Source organism: Setaria italica, chromosome I (genome assembly GCF_000263155.2).
Source record: "Setaria italica strain Yugu1 chromosome I, Setaria_italica_v2.0, whole genome shotgun sequence".
In the NCBI taxonomy this organism is placed as follows: domain Eukaryota; kingdom Viridiplantae; phylum Streptophyta; class Magnoliopsida; order Poales; family Poaceae; genus Setaria; species Setaria italica.
This window is the reverse complement of record NC_028450.1, coordinates 10,052,684-10,076,829: the sequence shown is the minus strand read 5'-3', so window position 1 is coordinate 10,076,829 and position 24,146 is coordinate 10,052,684. Positions and strand designations below refer to the sequence as shown.

General features: G+C 45.7%; 3 protein-coding genes across 3 annotated transcripts; 1 reads left to right on the top strand and 2 right to left on the bottom strand.

Annotated features, from left to right (window-relative positions):
- Positions 1-6,608: 6,608 nt before the first annotated feature.
- LOC111258356 lies at positions 6,609-7,775 on the top strand. The gene is made up of 3 exons (XM_022829578.1): positions 6,609-6,911; positions 7,041-7,362; positions 7,493-7,775. The coding sequence occupies exons 1-3, from the start codon at positions 6,663-6,665 to the stop codon at positions 7,510-7,512; spliced, it is 591 nt and encodes a 196-aa protein (XP_022685313.1). The 5' UTR covers positions 6,609-6,662; the 3' UTR covers positions 7,513-7,775.
- A 276-nt stretch (positions 7,776-8,051) lies between these two features.
- Positions 8,052-13,183, bottom strand: LOC101767884 (D-aminoacyl-tRNA deacylase). The gene is made up of 9 exons (XM_004952082.3): positions 12,959-13,183; positions 12,186-12,369; positions 11,689-11,831; positions 11,555-11,618; positions 10,783-10,834; positions 10,580-10,636; positions 9,842-9,910; positions 9,131-9,316; positions 8,052-8,326 (listed from the first exon to the last, which is right to left on the bottom strand). Exons 1-9 carry the CDS (start codon positions 13,058-13,060, stop codon positions 8,239-8,241), a joined length of 945 nt encoding a protein of 314 aa, XP_004952139.1. The 5' UTR covers positions 13,061-13,183; the 3' UTR covers positions 8,052-8,238.
- Positions 13,184-16,810: 3,627 nt separating this feature from the next.
- On the bottom strand, positions 16,811-18,536 carry LOC101760340 (high-affinity nitrate transporter 2.1). Its single transcript, XM_022823593.1, has one exon. The coding sequence runs from the start codon at positions 18,455-18,457 to the stop codon at positions 16,880-16,882; it is 1,578 nt and encodes a 525-aa protein (XP_022679328.1). The 5' UTR covers positions 18,458-18,536; the 3' UTR covers positions 16,811-16,879.
- Positions 18,537-24,146: the final 5,610 nt, after the last annotated feature.

Genomic DNA, 24,146 nt, shown 5'->3' with positions numbered 1-24,146 from the left:
GGCCTTTGGGATCCTGGATAAGTACGGCCGACTATAGACTGAGACGACAGGATTCGATCGATAACCTGCTGATTAGTTTTTATTTCTGATAATGGAACAGCAAAGCGTTGACACTGCGGCGCGGGTGCAGAAGAGGCAAGAGGAGAGGTTAGAAGAACAAAGTCAGAGGCTAACCTGCGCGCCGCATCTCCGGAGTTAGTGCAGCTTGGGGAGAGTGAGAGGGCAACCCATCCGGCCTTCCCATGGCCTTGGAATCCTCCAAGGATCAGGACAAGAACTGTTCCAAATACACCAGGATGCCTGCTCGGGGTCGGCAGCGCAGAGGAATTCAGATTGGTAACAGCGGCGCTTGCTTGCGTATGCCGACCCTGACAGGCGACATCTAGCGAGCTTCTTCGGCTCCTGGATCAACTCGTTTTGCTACAACCAACCGTGTGAGTGTGACCTGACGTACGACAGCGAACAAGCTACGTCTGCTCACCGATCGAACGAAGGGGATGGAAGAAGGGGACAAATGACCTCTTGAGCTCTCGGAGAACAATGCATGCATCAAATACATGCTCAAAGTCTTCTCTGTAATTTGCCTCTCCTACAATATGCACACACATAGTCCATTGTTGTTAGTTTGCTTACATATACGCGTGCAACTTGTGGTTTCAATTGTTCAAAACATGTTTAAAAAAAAATTGTTCAAAACACGAGGTAGGTATTTCCATATTCGGTGACGGAGCCAGAAATTCAAATTTACGCTGGGAGAGGAGGACAATAGTGTTAAAATTTTCAAAATTTAATCATAATCTAATTTTTTTTGGAAATTTGCAATTCCAATGTTACAACTTCTTACCATCCAATTCTAATGTGCCTGAGGGGTTTTTTTAGTTCGGGCGGAGAAGGCCGCAGGACGGCGGTACAAGGATGAGCGCATGCTACTTGCCAGCAAGCAACAGCACAAGAAGGAAAAATGCTAGACTTAGGAGAAAGGAGGGAGTCACCAGATGCACGGTCCAAGATTTGAGTGTGGAAAGTGGGTGTTAAAAATACCCGGGTGTGTGGTGTAGTCGGCAGAGGAAGAAGGAGAAACTGCAACCGGCTGTTGTTGAGCCTCAATAATGAGAATTGTTAATCACCAACAAAGAACGAAAGAAAAATGCATTAATGAAGTGTCCATTGAAGAAGCTAATTAAAAGAAGCATATTGGCCCTTAGAACTTATCTGGGGTGCCGACCCTGTTATACATACCTTTCCACACGACAAGTTATGATCAAGAGAGTCAAACGCTCAAACTACATGGATGACACATTGCTTGCGCATACTGTATATTTGATGAGTAGGCGTTTGACTTAAGCATCCGGACAAATAGTTGCATCGCTAATCAAGTTTGTCTTGGCTTTGGTACAGAAGCCGTACAAGGGGCCACGATCTAAACCAAAGGTATCGTTCAATATTTTGGAAAGGTTGCTCTTGCAAATTGTATAATATTGGGACAAAAGAAACTGGAGCCAATTGATGACATGGGCTTGTTTTCCAAACATGGTCATTTATTTCTTGGGCTGAATTCTTCTATTTGCATGGGCTCAGTTCTTCCTATGGGTTTGATGACATGGGCTCATACACAGTCGGGTGTTTATTTTCTGGCCCATTACTCACTTGTTTCTTTCCAGATTTCCAATTTTGCAAGAAGATAGATTACACACATTCTGATGTTTGAATTAGCCTCCACAATAGACTAAAGTTCGCAAATTGTTGAATCAAATGTAAATAAAAATATTGAATAACATTCCACCATGATGGACTGTAATGGTTAAACCGGACAGGCTTTCGTTCGGTTGTCTGGGAATAGATCAGCATCAAGATTTATTTCGAGCCAGGATCAAGTGAAACCTCCTGTTTCATTCAATCCCCCTGCTTTCATTCCTCTCTTCATTTTCTTAATTCCTATGACCTTTTGCTGTTCGGTTGAGCAAGACTGAAGTTGGACCGGGAATCTCCAATATCAATACTAGAACCAAAAGTTACTATCGCTAGTACAACACACAAGCTCATTTCTACACAAGCTAAAAAAAATAGCTGGTTGTGCAAAGATAAAAAAAATAGCTGGTTGCTGCAAAGATATCTTTGACATACTTATTTACATGCACCTGTTCTGCAAAGTAATTTCTGTATCAAATACTTTTAGGAGCCTTCTTGGCCACTTTGACAACTTAGTTTAATTTACAAACCAAGTGAAAACACATACCATTTCAATATCCAGATGATCAGAATGATACAAGACACGACGGCTTGAGTATTTTTCAACATGATACAAAGCAAGTAAACTAAGACTCCAAACACTCTTTTAACTTTTCCAGAGTTTCCACAAAGTGAAATTTCTGCAAGGTACCATGCCATCGAGACACCTCTCTCAATTGGCTTTTACAAGACCTGGATAAAACAAAATTTAAATAATTATTAAATAGAGGAAGCGATATCTGAAAACATGCACATGCAGTCATGATGTATGCAGACCATGAACTAATGGTACATGAATAAATCCACAAGGATATACATCAATTTTAGGTGCTAACAGGCAAAAACATGCTCACTCATGTGCTACTGCACTTAACAATTAAAATAGATTACAGCTGTACTAGAACACAATGGAGTGGGATCGCTTTTGTTGTAATCAGGAGTAACACCCAACATTCAGATTTTTCCTCAAAGCAAAGTGTTCCAATAAACTAAAAGAGATATATTCAAAGCAAAATATTTAGCAACTAGGCAAGCAGCTAACAATGATTAGAAATGCTCGTGACAGTAAGGTAACTTGCTATGCAATAACAAGGATAAGGCACTAATTGGTGTACTGGGTAGGTGTCAAGCAAAGGAAGTCAATACCTGCCAGACCATCTCATTCCTAAGCCAAATCAAAGCAGATTCTTGATCTTCTTCACTGGCACAAATGAAAGTCTCTTCATTTTCTTTGCTCTTGGTGAAGATTGCATAAGCTTTAACATTTTCCTGTTTGGTCACTTCCATTGTGTTAATGACCAATATGCACCTTTTGATGGAGAATTTATCACCTTTAGCAGCCTCCTTATCACTTGACTTCTTTTCTCTTACCTTATTTTCTCTTGCTAGCTGTTTAGTTTCATCTTCTGCTTGCTTAGTCCTCATTTCAATGAATCTCTCCATCATGGCTTCAATTTTGCAGTCTTTCTAGGCATTTGTCCTTCCTTTTCTAGTTTCTTTCTTGATGCAGCCATGTCCACTTCTTGCCTCCTCTTCTTCATCTCTTGCATCCTTTTCTTCATCATTTTCATCACATGCCTCATGAATTTCCTGTAGGGCTTCTTCCTCAGCTTGTGCGCCATCTTCTACATCATCAATTTGGAGAAGGGTCTCTTCCTCACATTGTGACTCAATAGAAGTGAAATTGTAAGTCCCTTCAACCAGATGACCTACACAATAGAGTATTTTAAACAACAAACAGGTCACAAAGTTAATTTTTAATAGCAGAACTTACCATCATATAGTTCTCCCAAAGCATCATAGAGCGGAAAGCTTGCCTTGTTATTTTGAAACTTCTTGATTTTAGGGAAAGTCTGCACATTTGAAGAAAAAATTGACCAAATACAAAGTTATCACTATGAGGTTATCCATAGAATTACTTCAAGAAATTGACTTACCACCACGAGGTTCTCCCACATTGCTGGTGATCCTTCAACCATATTTCTTTGTTCATTCCATTTTGACCCACTTTGCATTCTAGCCACTTTGAGCATTTTGTAATCTCTCTTAAGCTGACCTTCTTTATCTTGAATATGTGCCTTTGTGTATGAGATAGACTTGTTTCTCAGATGGAACTCCTTCACCATGGCATTTTGTAGACAGGAATATGAGTTCCATCAATGGTACCGAGACAATTCTTGAAGAATGGATAGTATCTAGGATTATTTTGGATTTTCGAATGCACTTGATTAGGATCGGGGGATTGGAGGAAATGACGAGAAAGTGTGGGAATGACCTTCTTGGAGAAGTGGTTGATGTGATGATGGAAGGTATCGTTGCTATGCCCAAGGTCACTGCGAGATCCTCATATGAGGCGTTGCGACTTAATATGTATAGGGAGAAACCCAACTTCTCCTCCATCGTAATCCTTGTATCAACAAAGAGTATTTTCCTTCTAAGATAAGTCGCCACCTCTTTGAAGATGTGGGGTTCCATCCTAAATGTAACTTGACAGTTCTTGACATGTCCCTCAAGGAGTCGACGAACCTTAACCTCTCCTATTTCTGCTAATGTATAGCGTTTCTTCTTTACTCCCCCTTCTCTAGCAAAACTCATTAGATATAAGGCAGGGAATAGAAACATCATCATATCATCATCTTCTTCCTCCCTCCTCTTTCTAATACGATCTCTCATTGAGATACTCATTGCAGAACTAAAGCATATAAATTTATAATCAGATAGAAGCTAAATAGATAAAATGGAAGGCTAAACAGGTTGTCATGGTAATTTTACTCATTGCAATAGAAAAAAAATAAAAGGCTAAATAGGTTAAATAGAAAAAGATGAAAGACTTAAACATAGATAGAATTCTGTACCTAGTGGAGTTGGTACTGAATCCCAAGAAGGGGAAGGTTCACCTTCCCCAACTCTTCATGGTGCTGGTGGGATCTACAAGTCAGCACATCACACAGAAGTTAGCACATCACACAGAAGCTATGATATCATGGTAAAATAATATACTCGCAAGGAGAAATATTATGTGGCGATCATAACAAGCCATAGAGTACAGTACAGGTTGAGTACCTAAAATCAGTGACCACCCCCACCCACACGTGGGATACAAGATAAACAACTAAGAGAATTGACTGATAGTATGATATCAACATTAATCTGGACTTCAAGAATGGTTGTCAAGTATGGGCATGAATCATACCAGTAGCAAATTATAAAATCATGAGCCATAAAAAAGACATGAAAAAACAATCCAGCAAGCCACTGCATAATATAGTATGAAAGTATGATTTAGGCATCACCGACATGTCTCTCCAGAATGATCAATCACTACATCACTAAAAGGCCCAGCCATCCCAACAATGCACTTCCAATGACACAAGCTAGTGCAGTCTCAAGATAATTCTAACAAGCTACCCGCTTGCACTGGTTCATCTATTGACAAGCACAAGAAAAAGGCTGCTCATAAAGCACCTAAATACCACACAAAGGAATGAACACAAACTAATCAGCTGCAATCCTCCATAAGTTAACTGAAGTTAGATCTAAGCAGGCAACACACCTCCCTCCACACAAGAACATGGAACAGAGAGGCTCCGGGCTCCAATCTAGGGATAAACAACAATAAGAAGGATGCCAAATCGCAACAACGAATGTTGCTTGGCTACCATCCTGGGCATCAACAAACACTGAGCTAGAAGTTAACTGAAGTTAGACTTGTTCAGCATTCACAAGTTGAGACTTCCCATATAGATTAGAACTGAAGAACTTTCAAGTTGTTGCTAGCGGTCTGGTTTGCAGCAGCACTGATTGCTAACTACTTGAGTTATGTACAGATCTAGTACGAAGAACCGGCCATCCTGGCGGGGCCTTGCTGGCCGGTCACAGCAAACAAGAACCTCGCCGTCCAGATGGGAGAGGGGAAGGAAGAGAGGGAGGTGCTTACCAGTGAGAAGGCGGCGGAGAGGGTGGAGTCTGGACGGGAGCCGGTTGCCGTTGGGGATGTGCCGCGCCGCCACGCCGTCACCTCGTGCCGCCACCTCACGTGCTGCCAGCAGAGCCTCGCGTCACCGCTGGATTCATTCCGAGGGTGAGGAGGTAGGGTTCCGATCCGGGCTGGAGTGTGGGAGGAGTCCAATCTGAGCTGATTTCCTTTCCAAGCCGGGTCAAAATGAACGGCTCTTTCAATGCTAGCCTGATTTCGAACCGGACCACTTCAAACCATCCGGAACGGACCTCATTCCAGGCCAATCCGGTAAAAACGAACGGGCCATTGGAAGCTGCATGACTTGACCATCTAATTGAAGATGGGTTTTCTTTGTTTCTTTCACCACAGGCGGCGGGTTGTCACCTGTTTTCAGTAGTTTGCCTGCACCTGCACATGGCCAACGAGGTTTCATGGGTTAGTTCGTCTCTCCCTTAATCCTCCTCTCCTGTCATGTTATCCATCAGTCAGAGAGAGCATCTCTCCCTCCGATTGTGACTAGCATTAATCAATGCGTCCTCCTGCTAGATCATCATCGGTTAGGTGATGAACAAACGCCTCCAATTTGATCCAAGTTAACGACAAGAACTGCAATTAACCGATCCAGCTAACAATGCAGCATCTCAGCTGACGAAGCAGACAAACCAGATCTGCAGGAGCTTACGTGTTCCGTCCCTGACCCTCGAGTGAGTGATCAAGAAACTAAACAACTCCACAAGATTCTCTGCAAGGAGATCGAGAACGTGGGTGCAGATGATCCACCTGCTTGCAATGCAAGCTGCTGAGGTAGCTAGATCCCTCCGAGCTGGCATTATGTTCCTGCACATCCTGGTTGTTACGAACCTTTGCGTATTTATATATAGCCAGGACTGACGACGTGTCCTGGTCGATCATATCGAGAGCTCAAGAAGAACACAGCTTCCAACTCTGTTTACCACGGAGTACGTTTTGATTCGGTATGGGGCATGGCAGTGGTCCTGCTGCTGCTGTTGATCAGCAAGGGTGCAGAGTCCTTCCCGTCATCGAGGAGGAGCCGGAGCCGGAGCAGGCGGAGGGCGAGGGCTTGCCGGAGGAGATGACGAGGCTGGCCGAGCGCAGGAAGGCCATTGTGGCCAGGATGCGGGAGCTCCTCAGCCGAGCCGCCGCCGCGCAGTCTGCTCACCACAAGCTCCGCCGCTCCACAGTCGCCACCGCCAAGAAATGGAAGGTACTATGGTTGTTTCTTCTACTACACATTACTAGTAGACTTCAGACAGAGACAGAGTTCGTGGCTTCATGCACATGTCTGCTAATAAAATCGTAATTCCTGTTGCATTGTCATCGATCTTTTTATCAGAGGGCCGTCGGCCGGATTCAGAGGAGGTGCAAGAACCATCAGCAGGTATCAGCAGCTCTGCAGGAAGACGGCATGCTGAGCTCGTCCTCGTCCATCTCCAGCCAGAGCAGCTTCACCTGGGACGCCGCCGCCGCAGAGACCTGCTGCTTGTCCCCTGCCGACCGCTCGCCGCTGCTGTGGCCGGCTTTCGTATCCACGCAGCGAGCCGGAACGACGGCGGATCAGCGGCCGGCGACGAGCGTGCTGCGGCTGTCGTGCGGCAGCTCGTGGTCCGAGGATGATGGCATGAGGATGGCTCACTGGGTCACCACGGATTCCGACTGTAAGTTCTGCACCATTATCTCTTGTATGGCCAAGAAACTGGCAACTGCATCTTTCAGATAAACAAACGAAGAAATTAAAGGTCTGTATCGACCTGCTGATGATCTGAATTGTCTCGACAAACTGTGCAGTTGTCGTGTTGGAGCTCTAGCGATGGAGATGCGCAACAACAAGGACTGATCGAGGCACAACAACTTCGCAAGAAGATTGATTTCGTTGCAAAACCTGTGCATGGGCCCGCCCAATCCACAGAATCAAGCAGCCGGCCTGCCTCGTCTGGTCCGATCGCGCATATGGGCTAGGCTAAGTGACCATCGACCTTGGGCTTTTGGAGGCCTTCCCCAAGGCTGGCTGGCTGGTTGTTCTTCCTCGCTGAATGGGCCGTAACACACCTACCGAATGGGCCATATAGGGGGAGAGAGAGAGGGGGGGAGTGGGGTTGACTGCAGAAAATTCTGTAACTTCTTTTCGAAATTTCTAACAATCAGCCGCGCCTAACTCGATGGCTTCATGGGCCGAAAGTGCTGTTGGTTTTATGGGCCTGATGTATTTGGTTTTATTATACAAGAACCAGCACTGGTATTTTTGTGCTCTCAATCTTAACCTATTTGCCGACTCTTCCACTTCCTCTGGCAGAGCGTAACCTGCTCTGACCAGAGAATCGCAAATAACAGAACAAGAGCTATCAAATTCAGGGCATGCATGCATATTACTAATGCAAACTGAAGCTCTTGAAATTACATTAGAAATTTTATTATTCAAAGTCTGCTGTTCCATATATGTACTCGGTTTGTGGCTCAAAGCACTCGTAGACTTGCATGATGGCTCGCCAAGATTTCGCCTACGGGCTACAGCACTGTTGCAGGCTTGCAGCATATCAGAAGAAATCACTAGGCTTTCCTATCCTAATGTTCTGCTCCTGCAAGTAGCTCGTCACAGCATTCTTTTGCCAGCTCTTGAAGCTCCTACAAAGCAAACGCCAAAAGTAACAAATGTCAAACTTAAATGGCTTGAGGTTATTTGTCACAATAATTCAGAGCAGTGTAACAGGACGGCCGTACACTCGATCAAGTAGTTGTACTAATATAAGAATACTATGTACAGAAATTTCATTGTATGAAAGTGTGATGAAAGAAGATGGGAACTGTGTTACATACTGTCATTTAGGGGAAAATATACGAGCAAAAGGAAGGCATTTTCAACATTTTGGTTTTTCCAAGCTTTGAGCACTAGCAATTAGGTAACTGCAGCTAACATTCAGCTGCAGATATTGAACTTCACATAGACATGGATCATCCATCCAAGAGAAACAACAGATTTAAAGATCACCACTCTTGTGTGTGTGTGTGTGTGTTGCCAAAAAAGGTAAACAACTCATTGTTTTAACATTCAACATTATTACAGAATAACAATATATCAAGGAACTAGACTTCAAGACCCCTTTGTCAAGACGCTAAGTCTATTATGCTTATTTTCAGTCAAGTAAGCGGTGATGGTGTTTTAAGTTTTAACTAGTCAGAATCTGAATTTCCATGAGTCCATGACGGATATTCTTTTAGCTCCAAAGCTGCCGCTAATAGCCTTGACGCACATAAAAATGCTACAGTTGATGGCACTAGGCATGTCAATTTATGGAACTGGCATTATTAAACTCAAAATTATGTACAGGTGGTTCGCAATCCAAAATTACAATGACTAAGCTAAAAAACGAATGCAATGAAGTAGCATCTTCTACAGATTAGATGTACCAAACTGGTGAAGAAACGTACTTGTGATCAAGATGTGCAATTACTTCACCACCAGGAAATGCTGCCTTTGTGGCTTCATAGGAAACTTTGATGGAGTGCTTCCACATTCCAGCAACCTCTCCAGAAGTCTTTCCATTTATTTGGGATGGAGTTTCCATCGGCAAGGAGTAACCAGAGAGTAAATGACCCACCCATACACCATCTTTGCTGAAATATTTTCAGAATGTGACTGTTAAAATATAGGTATTCCTCAAGTACATCAAAATACCCTTAAATCAAAGTCTATAAAAGATAAAGATAGATCACAGGTTTTTCTATATCTAGTATCACATGCCATAAAAAAACAGTTTTAGATCAAAATATTTTTTCATTAATTAGCATTATATTGTTCTATTTGCTACAAACCTGTCTACACTTCCATAGTTACTCTAGTACAATACTATAGTAATAAAAAGCCAATGCCTGGCATGCTGATCAATGGGCTTCTCCTGACAACTTCTAGGGACAGACAAGACCTTCTGGTGCACTCATGTAAATTTGTTATTTCATCAAAAGATCTGGAAGTAGCTGAAGAAAATATAGCATCAGAATTTGGTTTTCCCCTCACTGGCAGAAAGTAAAGTATGCTGGTCTTTTTAACATACGAGTGCTAACATAAGTAAAGGAAAATATATGGGGAGACAACATATAATTAGAAATTGCCTTCAAGAATAACTTCATCTCTGTGCTTACTTGACAATATCCATATGACGAGGAGCATAGTGACCACCTCCTATACCTAGTAGAACCTTTTCACTATTCCTGCATAACAAGAAATGAGTTTTTTTCGTGTGCTTAAATAAACAAAGAAAAAAAGGTGAGTGAGAGGGTAACAAATAAATGCTTACAAGAAAAAGAAAAGTCAAATTAGGTGGATACAATCGCAAAAATGCTCATATGTGGAGAACCTTTTCGGTTACGATTATTAATAAAAAAATCATTAGGGCTCTCCCCTGATGTTATCCTCTTGCAAATATTCTGTCCCATTCCATTTTATAATGAACAAATAGGGAGCAAATGGTATTCCACTTTTGGTTTTTAAACGAAGTTATCCACAATTCAGACTCAAATTTCAGTTGATCTAGTCAATACCTTTGCCATCTTGACTAAAGAAGAGAAATCTATTTGTGAACCCTGGTTCACCTAATGAGACCAGTTATACAGTTATAGATGGAGCTAAAGGGAAGGCACTTGTATTTTCAATTTGCAACCCATCTTCATCTCCCAATGATATACAATGATACTGACTCAACTCTACTCTGGTATCTGGTCGGTGTGCTAGTATCACTAGTAGTTTGTAGCAATGTGCAGTACCTAGGTTCTATCCTACATTCCATTGAGGATAATACTTTATATAGATTCTGATCTGATAAAATCACCATCAATGCCACTGTACATCACACAAGGGGGGAGAAATGCATATTGACATACCCCTGCCAACTTCCAACAGCATTTCCATCCTCCAGACCAAGACCTTTCCGTAGAACCTGCAAGTATTGAAAACTCAATTGCATGTTCCTGACAAAGGTTGCATTCTGAAAGAACAATTAAAAGCTAACATTCTAGCTAAAGCTAAAGGTAAGACAGTAATAACAATATTTAGTTGGCCAATACTGAGGGAGGGAGGGAGTGAGAGAGCAATTGCCTGTGCAGCATCTTGCCTACCCCAGTATTCTTCCGTACTTCCTGGATATTTACAGCAGTCCGAAATATTGAAGTTAACAATTTCAGATCCGACACATAAGATGGTAGTGTAGAACCAAATGGTATGCCTATTAATGTAGCTGCAGGATTGGTGCGCTGAGCTATATTGAGTTGAGTTCGCATAAACTCAATGCGCTTTTGAAAAGGTTGACCAGATGGAGCCAAAAGACTGGTTGCTTCCATCTTGTCCATCCTGTCCATGTTATAAGCACCATCTCTTTCTAAAATTTCACATGCTTAAGTTAACTACGTCTTATTTGTGAATTTTGGAGGATGTGGCCTTATTTATGTTACCTAGATTTGTATATGTACGTAATGTAGCAACAAACTCTTCCAGCTCAAAAGAACAAAAAAACACATTACATATACCTTGTGCAAACCATATAAACATATGTTGACACAACTAAAAAAGGAACAACTGGATACAGATCATTGTGAATAATTGATCTTGAAAATCTACGTTCTGTATATAAATGTCATTTTAGAGTTAGATTTTCGTTTGTAAATAGATGTCCTTTTGGGTTTCCAAGGCTCGAATTTTCTAATAGATGGCCCTATATTTTCTAAGAGGTTGCTAAGCTAATTGCAGGACTTTTCTGGAAACATAAGAAGAACTTTCAAAAGGGGCCATAGCAAAAAAACAGAAGTTGCGCAATGATGACATTCAAGAAACAAAAAAAGGCTATGGACATAAGCTTGTACCTATCTCAACAAACATGGTGGGCGTGCTTGTAACTGGTCCATGGTGAGTAGCCTCAAGCGTAATCTTCATAAGCAGTCATAATTAAAATCAGTTGACTCAAAAAGATATGGGTCACTGACGAGGAGCAAACTACCTCAAACTCTGGAACAAGACCTTGTTCTGCAGCAATCTTTTGCATCAACCGGAGCCAAGGGCCAATTCGAGGATTTGGAATTGCTGCCCATCCAGGAGTCCCTCCCTGGGGTGGGGTTTCATCATCCCTCAGATGTGGCACACCTTTATACGTGTGTTTACCAGTAAGAACACATGTACATTAATAAAGCACATAGGCAGTTGATAAAAAGAAAATTTCCAATACATGTATTTGCATGTTGTTCAAGAAACATGTTGCTATAACTAGAAAACAGAATCACAACAATACATGTAAGACTATTACAGAATATGTTGGATTCCACTGTTTCCAGAAAAAGGAACATAATGAATTGCATGTATGCTATAACACAGTTCACCATCCATAGATATATAAGATATCTTGTGAAGCAAATGGTGTTAAACAAGAAACAACAAAAACATCAAGCATTTGACCTTGGCATTGGTTTAAATGAGGTCACACATGAAAGAAGAACGGACCAATTGGATGCACGGTGAGTGCTGGACGGTTGGAGACTGCAGTGTGCTTGCTGAGGAATATGACCTCAGAGACAGGCTCTCCAGTGGCTTCCTGCCATCGCTGGTCAAGATTATCCTCTTCAATAATGCTGTGTTCATGCTTCAATAACCGAACATTCCCATTAGTAAAACTCTCCATCCCTTCCTGCAAAACAGATTTGGGCAAAAATTAAGTGGGAACCATGGTAAAGCACCCAAAATTGTTTGAAGAACCGCAAAATGTCAGCCAACACCTGTTGGATGCCTTCCTTAGCACAAAATTTAAAGGGGGGTAAAAATGTGAATGAATATGCTTGGTCCTCTCCCTATCTCCTGAGTCGGATCAGCTCCAAAAGAATACCACACGGAATCCCAGTAAAGGTCAGGAAGTCATGACCACCGGAACTGCTCACTTCTCCTATAGCAGTGTGTTATTGACTTGCACTGCTAAGACAGAAGCTAACATATGCGACGCGTGGTGTAATCTGTTTTCTACGTCAAACTTGCGCTGCTATTGACTTAATTTTATCAAATCAAACTTGCTTTCATTAGATAGATGATGAATACTCCATTTATCTGAGCGATCCAATTCCGCCAAAATTTACTTGGGTTTTGTGCCACTAGCTAATGCGTACTGGACGGGGGTCAGTACGATATAGTAGGAGATAGACCAGATGGATGGAGTAAATCGAGAGGACGCACGCATGCGGCGGCGGATGAATGAGATTGGGAGGGGGCAAGGGGGAACGACTTACTGCGATGGGCGGGCCGGGGGACCATCCGGGCATGGCGAGGAAGGCGGCGGCGGGGCCGATGGACGCCGGGTCCTTGGTGGTGGCCACCACCAGCACCACCATCCTATCCTCCTCCTCCGACACCGCTGCCGTCGCCGGGGTTGCTGCTCCCCGCGCCGCCTCCACCCGACACGCTTGCGCTCTTGAGCGAGTACTGAGCACCCCGTCCGTCGCGCTACGACTAGGAAGAGGGGAGGGGGATTTCGTTCTGCCGTGTTTGGGCTGCTGGTCGTGTTTGGGCTGCGGCGGAGGAACTAGGAAGGCTCCGAATCTGCGGGCGGCCCGCACGTGGCTTCTCAAATCAGTGGGCTCTACAAGTGGGCTGCACGAGAGACGTGACAGCCCGCCATGAGGCCCTCTCACTATGGAATTCGGCCTTCTCAACCTACGACCATGATCTTCAACCAATGACTTTGGGAAGATTTGGACCAATGACTTTGGGAAGATTTGGGTGGCACTATGCACAAGACGGTGGAGCCTTGCTATCTTCATATCTGCCTCGCTCACTTGTCATCATAAATTACCTTCAAGTCATGTTTGCATGAAACATGGTTTTTTTATATAAAAAAAGGGAAAAATATAAATCAGCAAGCAGGCTCTCCAAGTAAGGGGCTTGCATATTGTTGTAAGTACAAGAGCCGGTATATTACCACCTGGATACTTTTTTTTACATTAAGACCTCGTTCGTTTGTTGCGGATTGAAATAGGCTAAGTCTGGTTTGATCTGGTTGTTTCCGTTTCGGACCTCAAGAGGTGGATAATAAATTCAGGCCTCGGGACGTACGAAATGGTTGAGACGGGCCGGATTCCATTTCCATCAACCTTAACCGAACGGCCATTTTACCATATGCCGGATTCAAAACCAGACCAGATCAATCCGCTCGGAACGGGCCTCCTCGTTCCGGGCCGTTCTGTAGTAACCGAACGAGGTCTAAAAAAATGTTCGAAACAGCCGGGGCAACTCGCTCTAGCTAGCTTGGGTACATGTTGTGATCATGTGATGGCAGGTAAGGTGGCACGGGAGTTACTGATTCAGAAATGCATGGCACAATGGAAATTCAGAAACTGGAACACCGCTACCATAAATTCTCAAGTAAGTTTATTTGAAGAAGACATTGGCTATAGGGACATGGTTGATGCGTGGGGCATTAACATGATTAGATCTTGTTCGCGGTGACCTGATTACTATTCCTTTTTCCAACCTGATGCACGCATTAATAATATAAATTTGACCTTATGTTATTGGTTTATATACGTATGCAGAGGTAGAGAAGAGTGCATCTTTCGTCAAAAGAAATGGACAAACGCTATGTTAATGGTTTATAACATAAATTTGACCTTATGTTATTGGTTTATATATGTGAATATTAATCAATTGTTGTGTGCTTGAATATATATGTGTGTGTATATATATCTATTTATCGTCATCCGGCACACGTATGTTTCTTCCACTCAGCATCCATCCCGCAAGCCGTGCGCGGTGCCCGCTGGGGTTACGAGCGAACCGGCGAGCCGAGTCTAGCGCGAGTGGAGTAGCGAGTCCAATTTTTTTCGCTCCTTCCTTTTCTCGTGCGGTTCATCCACCTAATCTGTTTCGGCCGTGCGGCTCATCCAGCTCTGCCCCCAATCTTCTCCGCTGCTGCCGCAACTGCCCAAAATTTCGCTCGTTCCCCATCAGGCATCCCGCTCACATGCACGCAGTAACATCGCCGGAGCCGCTCACCGTCCGCCATGGCTTCCACGCTCCATCCCCTCGCGTGTAACAAGACTACACCCATGGATCTCCATGTGTGGAGGTGGGTCCCATCGGTGGGGGCCACGGCTGTCCGGCGACAGCCTCGTTTCGATACCAGAGGCTAAACTTTAGCCATGTCACATCGGATGTTCGGATACTAATTAGGAGGACTAAACATAAGCTAATTACAAAACTAATTGCAGAACCCCTAGGCTAAATCGCGAGACGAATCTATTAAGCCTAATTAATCCATCATTAGTGAATGGTTACTGTAGCACCACGTTGTCAAATTATGGACTAATTAGGCTTAATAGATTCGTCTCGCGATTTAGCCTAGATGTTGTGTAATTAGTTTTGTAATTAGTCTAGGTTTAATACTCCTAATTAGTGTCCAAACATTCGATATGACGGGAGCTAAAATTTAATCCCCTCCTCCCAAACACCCCCTGAGAAGAAATTCGTCCGTACTAATTTGTTTTTGTTTAATTCATTTATATTTTAATTGTTTGACTGCATACCAGAGCAGGATACTCTCTGCCTTCAATCGCAACTAGGAACCCCCAAATCCTCCCGCAGATGCGACCTCATTCCAACCTGAACTCCAATCTCAAATGCGTTCCCCTGCGTTGGTTGTCGACATCCCTCCGCATCGGCCGTCGTTCTTGGTGTAGGGTGGGCCGTCACTCCCCATGCCGTAGAGGAGACAAGATTCTGAGGTTCATGATTCCATATTAATCATTGCTTTGTTGCAATAGTCGTGATTTAAGTACCTACCTGTATGTTCACACTGTTTCGTGGTTTAATGGGGCCTATGAACAGTATGATGCCAAATATGTGAATGATTTCATATCTCAGTAAAATGCCTAGATTCATAATGGTTAATTGACGTACAGGATGTTTGGCCTATTCTGATTTTCAGTATTGTAGTAAAGGACCAGAGCTAAACCTATTTTTTAGTGCTCATGAGGTAATTTGCTCATAGACTGTCATTTGTAATTGAGCCAATCTGGCCGAGCGAGATTGTTACAATTTTAACTGTATAACGGACTCAATTCAAAATTTGACCTTTTGTTGTAACATGGACCCTGATTATGAATGAAAGAACTTGTAAATGCAGCAGCCACCTGATACTTAGAGTTGAGTATTATCAGGTAGCATTTTGTGGTAAATTGATCTCGTCATTACACAGTAAATGGTTTCCTGGAACAGCTTGACAAAAAATTGTGGTACCTCCTGATCCTAATATATAGTAAATTTTCAGACATTTCTCATGCAGTAAGTCCTACTATGCATCATTGTTATACATGCTTCATTTTTTCGATGTTCACCTGGATTGACTAGTTGCTGCTGCCTTGCACTCCCAGAAACAGCAACCCTGGTACCTGGATTTGTTCTTGAACCTGTAGATGTGCAAGATGGATTCACTTCTGGTGGTTACTGTTATACTACAAAAATAAAATTACTGATGATGAGTAAGAGGATAACTAATGGGTCACGTAACGTGATGAAGTTGTGGTAAAAATGACATTTTTCTGATGGTATTCATATAAACAGAGTTACCACATTATTGGTGCACACTTTTTAAATTAAATACAGAATTATTGTAAATCGCTTAGATCAAGTAAATTATTTATAAAGCTCTTGTACATCACATAATTATATCGTTCTTTTTTAATTCTGAATTTCTGATCAATTCTAGGCCACCATGTTTGTGATAATAAAGCAGTATCGCACCTGTGCCATCCGTACTTGTATTGCTGCCGACGTTCTTGTAGGAGTTCTTCGGTTTTGGGTGACCAACCCATCCTACTCCAAGCCAGCGTAGAGACCTTGAGGTAAGCATCATGTAATTCTGCTTCCCTCGTTCACTCTACTGATTATGCCCATTGGTTGGAGATCTCATTCCTCGTTCACTCTACTGATTATTGGTTTTGGAGATTACTTGCTACACAAAAGAAATGGACGAATGCTTATTATAAGCAAAGTTATTTGTTGCATTGTTGTGGAAGGAAGGTTTAGACGTCGCTGAAACCTGTTTAGTTTGTTCTAAGCTAGGACTAGGACTAGGAGTATCATCAGACGTTACCAACATCACATGCATGGTCAAAAGGCATGCATGGACTAGGACTAGGACTAGTATATTATTCTTAGACATGCTCCGGCGTGTCGCCCGGCGGCGTGGCCGCGGCGGCCAGGACGGCGTTGCGCCTTCCTCGCTCTGACCGGCAGTTCTCCGCGAACTTGAGGCTGGCGCTGTGGCGTCCCAAGCTCTTCTCCTCCTCGCTCCACTCGGAGGCGTAGTAGCGCTCCTCGTCGGCGTCGGCGCTGGGCGGGAGGAGCATGGACCCCCACTGCGGGAAGTGGATGAGCACCAGCGGCAGCGTGCACACCATGGCCATGATGCCCATGTTCTGGATCCCCTTCCCCGTCGAGTAGTTTGACAGGGTGAAGAAGATGAGCTGCGTCACGCCGGCGCCGACGTTGCCGCCGGCGCCCGTCATGCCGGAGATTATCCCCAGCGAGCGGCGGGAGACGAAGGGGATGACGCCGAAGGTGGCGCCGCACGCGGCCTGCGCGCAGAAGGAGAAGAGCACCATGGCGGTGATGGAGGCCGGCAGTGCCTTGGCGCTGCCGAGCCAGAGGCAGAATGCGCCGCCGGCGGTCTGGAGGATCCAGATGTTCCAGAGGCGGGCGCGCATGCCCCAGTAGCGCGCGCCGAGGTCGGAGAGGACGCCACCGAGGGGGCGCGACACGAGGTTGGCCATGCCGAAGCAGGCGGCGATGATGCCGGCGACGCGGATGTTGAGGTCGAACTGGTCGTAGTAGTACTCGGCGATGATGTTGGTGGTGGTGAGCTGCACGCCCATGCTGTAGCCGTAGATGAAGACGAAGACCCAGGTGCGGTAGTTGGTGACGGCGTGCATGAACACCTTGGAGAAGTTGTCCTTGTTGGCGTCGCCCTGCTTCTGGAGGTTGCGGAGGTTGCCGTCGGGGAGGTCCTGCCCGGTAGTGAGCACGAGGATGCCCATGACCACGTGCATGAGCCCCGGGACGAAGTAGGCGATGCGCCACGCCTCGAACGGGGACACGCCGCACTTGAGGATGCCCTCGTAGACGAAGGGCATGATGAGCTGCGTGGCGCCGCCGCCCATGTCGCCCCAGCCCGACGCCAGCGCGTTCACCGTCCCGATGATCTTGATGTTGAACATGGTGCTGGTCCAGTACTGGCACGAGACGAACGTGGCGAGGGAGACGCCGATGAGGAAGCGGATGGTGATGTAACCGGCGGCGCTGTCGATGACGGCCATGCAGAAGACGGGGGGAGCGGCGAGCATCATGACGAAGGCGCAGCCGTAGCGCGGGCCGAGGAGGTCGCAGACGGCGCCCATGGCGAGGCGCGAGAAGATGGCGCCGGAGACGGAGGCGACGCCGGCGTTGCCGATGTCGGACTTGGTGAGGTTGAGGTTCTGGCGGATGATGGGGATGAGCGGCGCGGCGGCGAAGGTGGAGACGACGCAGGTGAAGAAGGACATCCAGGAGAGGTGGAAGGTGCGCATGTGCGGGTTGGCCATGGAGAAGATGCGGATGGACTTGGCCTTGTGCTCCGAGTCCACCGGCAGGTGGAACCTCGCCGCCGCCGCGTTCTCCGCATCGGGGCGCCCAGCATCCTCCGTGGAGAAGGAGAACGTCGGCTCACGCCCGGTCACCTCGTGCACGCTGGCCATGGCACTCTCTACCTCTAGCTAGCTAGCTAGCTTCTTCTTCAACCTCCCGCCGCTTCTTACCCGAGGATCGGACTCGCTACTGCTTGCTACTACCACACCTGTTGATCGAAGACCTTGTGCTTGATCGAGCTCGTGGTGTTGGACGATCCAGCATCGATGGACGGGGTTTTATAGCCGGGGGTGCCGATCGAGCTGACATTTTTTAAATTAGGGCACCCTGCTGATAAGTGCTCTGGAGAAGTTATTGACATTGCCCTGCAGATAGGTGGAGTGGCCAGCATCGGATGGCGTGCGCGGTGCACCGCGTGCACTCCCCGGCATGTGTCGTTTCTGACTTTGCACCAGGTGAAAGCGACGTCTCAGCAGAGCTTCTCACTTTTTTCTGTTCAACGACTTGCTACGTGTACGGTGCACAGATGCATGCATGCATGTGCTCAGATTTTACTTAATTAAACTCTACATGCATTTACAGGGTCAAATCTCCATGCATGCATTTACCTCGCTTCAAAGCTTTACTACTTCGTGTGCAAGGCAGTTCAAAGTTGTTACTCCCTCCGTCCATTTATCGGAATCGTTTGAGTCGTCCCGTTTGCTATTAATTCGCTGCTTTCCTTTAACTCCGCCGATGACTCTTGAGTTACCGAGTAAATACGTTGCTAATCCCACTCCAAACGTCGTTTACCCCGCGCGCCACGCTCCTTTCCTTACCGCTCAATGCCTTTCAGTTTCAGTCGCTAGAAATCTCGCGCGCGCCATTGTCGTCCTTTCCTTTTCTTCTTTCCCACGCGATGCCGTTCAGTTTCAGTCGCCAGAAATCTCGCGTCGTACATTTTTCTTCGGTTTCAGTCATTGCAACCAAAACTGAAAAGAAAATTTCTAGCAAATTTCTTTTGCCACCCAAGTGCCCATCGACAGACATCCCTTCGTAAATAAGCGCCAGGCTCCTTTCCTTCCATCTCTCTCTATCTCTCATTCATGTTGTAGCGCACCAACAATGCCCGGGCTAGAGATCGACTTGAACCAAAATCCACTAGAATCAGCCTTAGATAATCCCGTAGGTTGGGATGACATAGGGGAGTGGGATGCCAATGAACTCGATTATGACATGGCGTGGAATGATGAATATCAAAGTGATTAGTTAACCATGATCCACGATGTGTTGTGTCTTCCTTCTGCGCATGATCTGAATTTTTTTTGTTGCATGTGTTCAATGTCATAGGTGATCAAGATAGAGATGGACGAACTGAAGTACCTGCTGCCGATGGCCAAGGAGCAGATGGAGATCAAGATGATGCAGCAGCAGATGGCGTGCAAGCAGAGGGTCTTTCAAATGGTGATTTTCAGTTTCCTGTCTTAATCATTTTGGATCAACCTGTGTTTTTTTGCATGTTAAATGTTAGTCTTAACTACCTCAAAGTTGCTATGGCTTTCTAAGATTTTTGCATGTATATATAGGCCCCGTTTGATAGAGCTTCTCAAAGTGCTTCTCCACCGGTTTTTAGTGAAGCCCTACCAAAGGAGCAATTTCAAAACGGCTCCACCACCGAAGCCGGGGAGAAGTCGCAAAACGGCTTACACTAGAGAGGAGAAGCCAAAAAAAATGGCTTCTGATTGTAATCATGGATTATTTAGGCTTAATAGATTCGTCTCGCCGTTTAGCCTCCATCCGTACAATGGGTTTTGTAAATAGTTTATGTTTAATACTCCTAGTTAGTATCTAAATATTCGATGTGACAAAGGTTAAAGTTTAGCCCTGGAACCAAATGACCCCTAACAATGCGAGACAAGATCGATCACCTGAGGCTGGAGCTCGACAAACACATATGACTTCATTTAATTCTGGTTTGATTTTCCAGTTATCATGCATGGTTACCGTGTAATTTCTTTCCTATATTTTACTTTGAAATGAGCCGGCAGGATTCTGCCTTTCTGTATTGACAGAGCAGGAGAAATCAAATAGCAAAAAAATGTGAGAGCCAAAGGCGTGCACCGACGATCCTCACTGATGACCAATCAAAGGCAGTTACCGCGTAATTTCCCGCTGAAAGATTCTCTTAAGCTAGCCCTGGCGCCAGACAAGTTGGGTAGAGATGCTCATGCAGTTAATCAATGGTATAATCTCTTTGTTTCCACTACGATTATGACCTACTATCCTAAGTAAAACTGCTGTAAATTAAACAAGGCGGCCCGTGTTGTCCCTCCAATGAAATTGACTGTCTGACAATTTGCCTGGGTTACTTGCAGCTTCAGTTATACTTGGATCGATACTCATCGACGAGCTTACAGAAAGCAGATTCCCGGTTGCTTTTCAAAAAGATTGGACGTGTACTTCTGAAAAGCTCTATCATCTTGTTGGTGAATCTGCATCTCAGCCAGAATGTTACAAATGCTCGGAAGCAGCTGCTTACCGTAGGAAAGAACCATGACCACATCACTGTCTGTGACAGTAGGAAACCCTGTGTGCTATGGTAAATGGTCAATGGTGATCACTGTGCACCATGAAAACTAGATAGGCTTGATGCGTTGGTGGCTGAGTCAGATGGACGCTAGCTGTGGCCTCATCAAGGACCAGCATCTCGTTTCTTTCGGAGGAAAACACGCACAAGGAAGAAGAGCTGCCATTGACTAGTGCTACAGTTTTCGCCGTCATCGCTCAGGGAAACAGGGTGTGGCTTCTTTTTTTTCTCTCCTATCTTAATGCAAGGATACGCAACTCTCCTACGTATTCTAGAAAAAAAGATGGTGAGCGCGTCCGTCCAGGACGTTGGCATTGATCTTCCCTGTGGAGAGCGGCAGGCCAAGGTAGCTTCGGGGGAATCCCGCCACCGGGCACTCCATGATGGCAGCAAGCTCAGCAGCTGCCGATTCCTGACAAATTTTATTTGAGTGTTTCTGAGGATATTCACACAGTTTAGAGCTATGACTCGCCTGGTGATTCGAGGTGTCCAGGAAGCGCACTGACTGATTGTTTTCTTTAACTGGCACTTGTCTAAAGCCTGAAAAAGAATAGTAGCATCAAGCGCGACAAGCAGCAAGCGCCCGGCGGAACGGGGAAGAGCACACCCACCAAGAGGAAGCGCGACGATGCGGAGCCCCAAGAGAGCCTCCGGCGAAGGGGAGGCGGGTGCGCCGACGCCTGTGAAGAAGAAGCAGAAGGACAAAAAGGTGGCTGCGGCCGACATAGGCGCCTGCAGCTTCCCAATGGCGTGGGTGCGGCAGCTGATGCGGGCGGAGGATGACACCATCCGCGCTTCCAATGAGGCTGTCTTCCTCATCAACAAGGCCTCCGTATGTTTCCTCCTCACATTTCTAATGCAATGATTTATGCTAACGAGTCGTTATTGGAGGATTAAAGCATCAGTCATATACAATCTACCTGATTGGGATGGTTTGCTATAGATTACCATTGAGCCACTTCAGGCTTTCAATTGTCTATGCTAGAAAGTTTGATTGATTAGAGGTGCAAGGTGTGACATTATTTGAGGGCTGGAAGCAATATATAAAACATCAAAATAGTGCACAAAAAATTTTGGGTGAATTGGTGAAACTCGGATGTCAGCTAAGACTTGAGTACATGTTCTTCGAGGTCACCTCAAATTAGGCAATCTAGGTATTTGTATTTGATCACTTAATTCTCCAAAAGTCGCTAGCTTCTTCTGTTGTGTGTATCTACAAATATCCTCCAAGGGAACCCAATGCTATTTTTACATGTAGGTAGATGAACCCATTTTCTCAAACAAATATTTTGACCCTGTAAAGGAAGATGGTTTACATAGAATGCAGTAAGCTACTGTGTGGGGGGAGTCCAACTTGCCTACCAGGTCATTGATACCACCAATAGATGCAAATATGTCATTGTCTTGTTTGTTAGATCTAGTGAGTAGCAATGACCAGGCTTTGTAAATAGGTTGAGAGGATAAACAAAGAAGCCGTTTGAGAGGTGAAATGAGTAGCAATTACCATATTCAATTATTGGAAATCTGGGCTTACACTTGGGTTGTTCTTGGATTCTTTTATAAATATGAAGTGGATGGGTTTCTTGAATCATGTAACCCATTCAACTTCGAAATTAATATATTTACTGGGCTTTGGTGAAATTTTTCTCCAAGTTTTGATATCGCTCCTGCCAATGGAACATGCTGGTATTCCGAGCATATTGCTTGAATCGTGTATATTTCTTTTCTTATCATTTGATGTTAGTTCTGAAGCAGATGAATCTTTTACTCACTGATGAACACCTGCAGTTCTTTTCTGTAAAAATAGATCAATGCATTTTGATTAGCTGGATGCAATTTGATACTCCCTCCAGATTTTTTTTTCATGTCGTTAGGACACACAATCTAGCACAAATTGTGCTAATAATCATGTTCTAACGACATGAAAATTCAATCGGAGGCAGTACTTGTTATTCATGTGATTATACAAACACCTTGCTAGTAACAACCATTTTAGCATTGGAAGCAAAATCTGTGAGACTACACCTTACTTGGGTAACTCCACGTCTCCACCCCATAGCAGCTCAAGGTGACCACATCTAGCCCAATACAGACAACCAAACACAATCCTAGCAATGCAACGCAGACAAACAAACGCACTAGTGTACTGCATTGATAGATACTACGGGACACAGGAACATTGCCGAGTGCCTAGGGCACTCGGCAAAGCCGCAAAAACACTCGGCGAACCCTTTGCCGAGTGTAACACTCGGCAGTGGGCACACGTCAAAAAACCTGCCGGCAAACAAACTTTGCCGAGTGTTTTTTGCTGGGCACCCGGCAAAAGCTTTGCCGAGTGCCCAAAAAACACTCGGCAACAATTTCAGAAAAAAATAAAAAAAAATAGTCGCTGGCCGCCACCGCCGCCACTGCCGGCCACCACCACCACCGCCGTCACTTGCCCAAACCCTCCCTAGATCTCGCCACCATCTCCCTCATCCTGGCCAGCGGTGCCGCCATGTCCCTCCACCTGGCCCGCGCTGCCATCTCCCTCCCCCTCCATGGATCTCGCCGCGCCACCGCCGTCTCCCTCCCCCGGCCCGCGCCACCACCGTCCCCTCCGCCCCTGCCCACGCGCGCCGCCGTCTCCCTCCCCCTCCTTGGATCTCGCCGTTGGGGGAGGGAGGGAGGGAGGGGGCGGCCCGGCCGCCGGATGTCGCCGGTGGGGAGGGGGCGGCCGGAGAGGGAGGGGGAGGGAGAGGAGGGGGCCGGTGTCCGGATCTCGCCGGTGAGAGGGAGAAGGAGGGGGCCGCCGCCCGGATCTCGCTGAGGAGGGGCGCGAGGAGGGGGCGGCCGCCGGGGGAAGGAGTGGCGGCCGGCCACCGCCGGATCCGGCCCCGGGGGGCCACCACGGCCCCCGCCCACCATGGCCTCTGCTGGATCCGGTCTCGAGGGGTGGCCCACCGGAGGAGAGGGAGGGGAGGGGGCCAGGGGGGATGAGCGCGCTGGGGTGGAGAAGAAGGGGTGCGCGGGGGACGGTCTCGGGCGTGGGGGGGGGGGGGGGGTTTGGGCCAAAAAAACTTTTTTTTTCCCAAAGGCCCAAACCGGCCACTTGCGAAAAAATTTTAATTTTCCAGTGGAATAAATAAAACAAAACGGAAACATTTTTTTTCATTTTTTTTTGATTCAAACAACTTTTTTCTCCCTTGTGTGTGAATTCCTTGTAAACTCGCCACTTAATTTACACCTAAACA

Coding starts and splice junctions, on each gene's coding strand:
- LOC101767884 (XM_004952082.3), bottom strand. CDS start 13,060: ATGGTGGTGCTGGTGGTGGCCACCACCAAGGACCCGGCGTCCATCGGC. Junction 10,835..11,554: donor CACCATGTTTGTTGAGATAG/GTACAAGCTTAT, acceptor GTAAATATCCAG/GAAGTACGGAAGAATACTGG. Junction 9,911..10,579: donor GCTGTTGGAAGTTGGCAGGG/GTATGTCAATAT, acceptor CTTGTTATGCAG/GAATAGTGAAAAGGTTCTAC.
- LOC101760340 (XM_022823593.1), bottom strand. CDS start 18,457: ATGGCCAGCGTGCACGAGGTGACCGGGCGTGAGCCGACGTTCTCCTTC.
- LOC111258356 (XM_022829578.1), top strand. CDS start 6,663: ATGGGGCATGGCAGTGGTCCTGCTGCTGCTGTTGATCAGCAAGGGTGC. Junction 6,912..7,040: donor CCACCGCCAAGAAATGGAAG/GTACTATGGTTG, acceptor TCTTTTTATCAG/AGGGCCGTCGGCCGGATTCA. Junction 7,363..7,492: donor GGTCACCACGGATTCCGACT/GTAAGTTCTGCA, acceptor CAAACTGTGCAG/TTGTCGTGTTGGAGCTCTAG.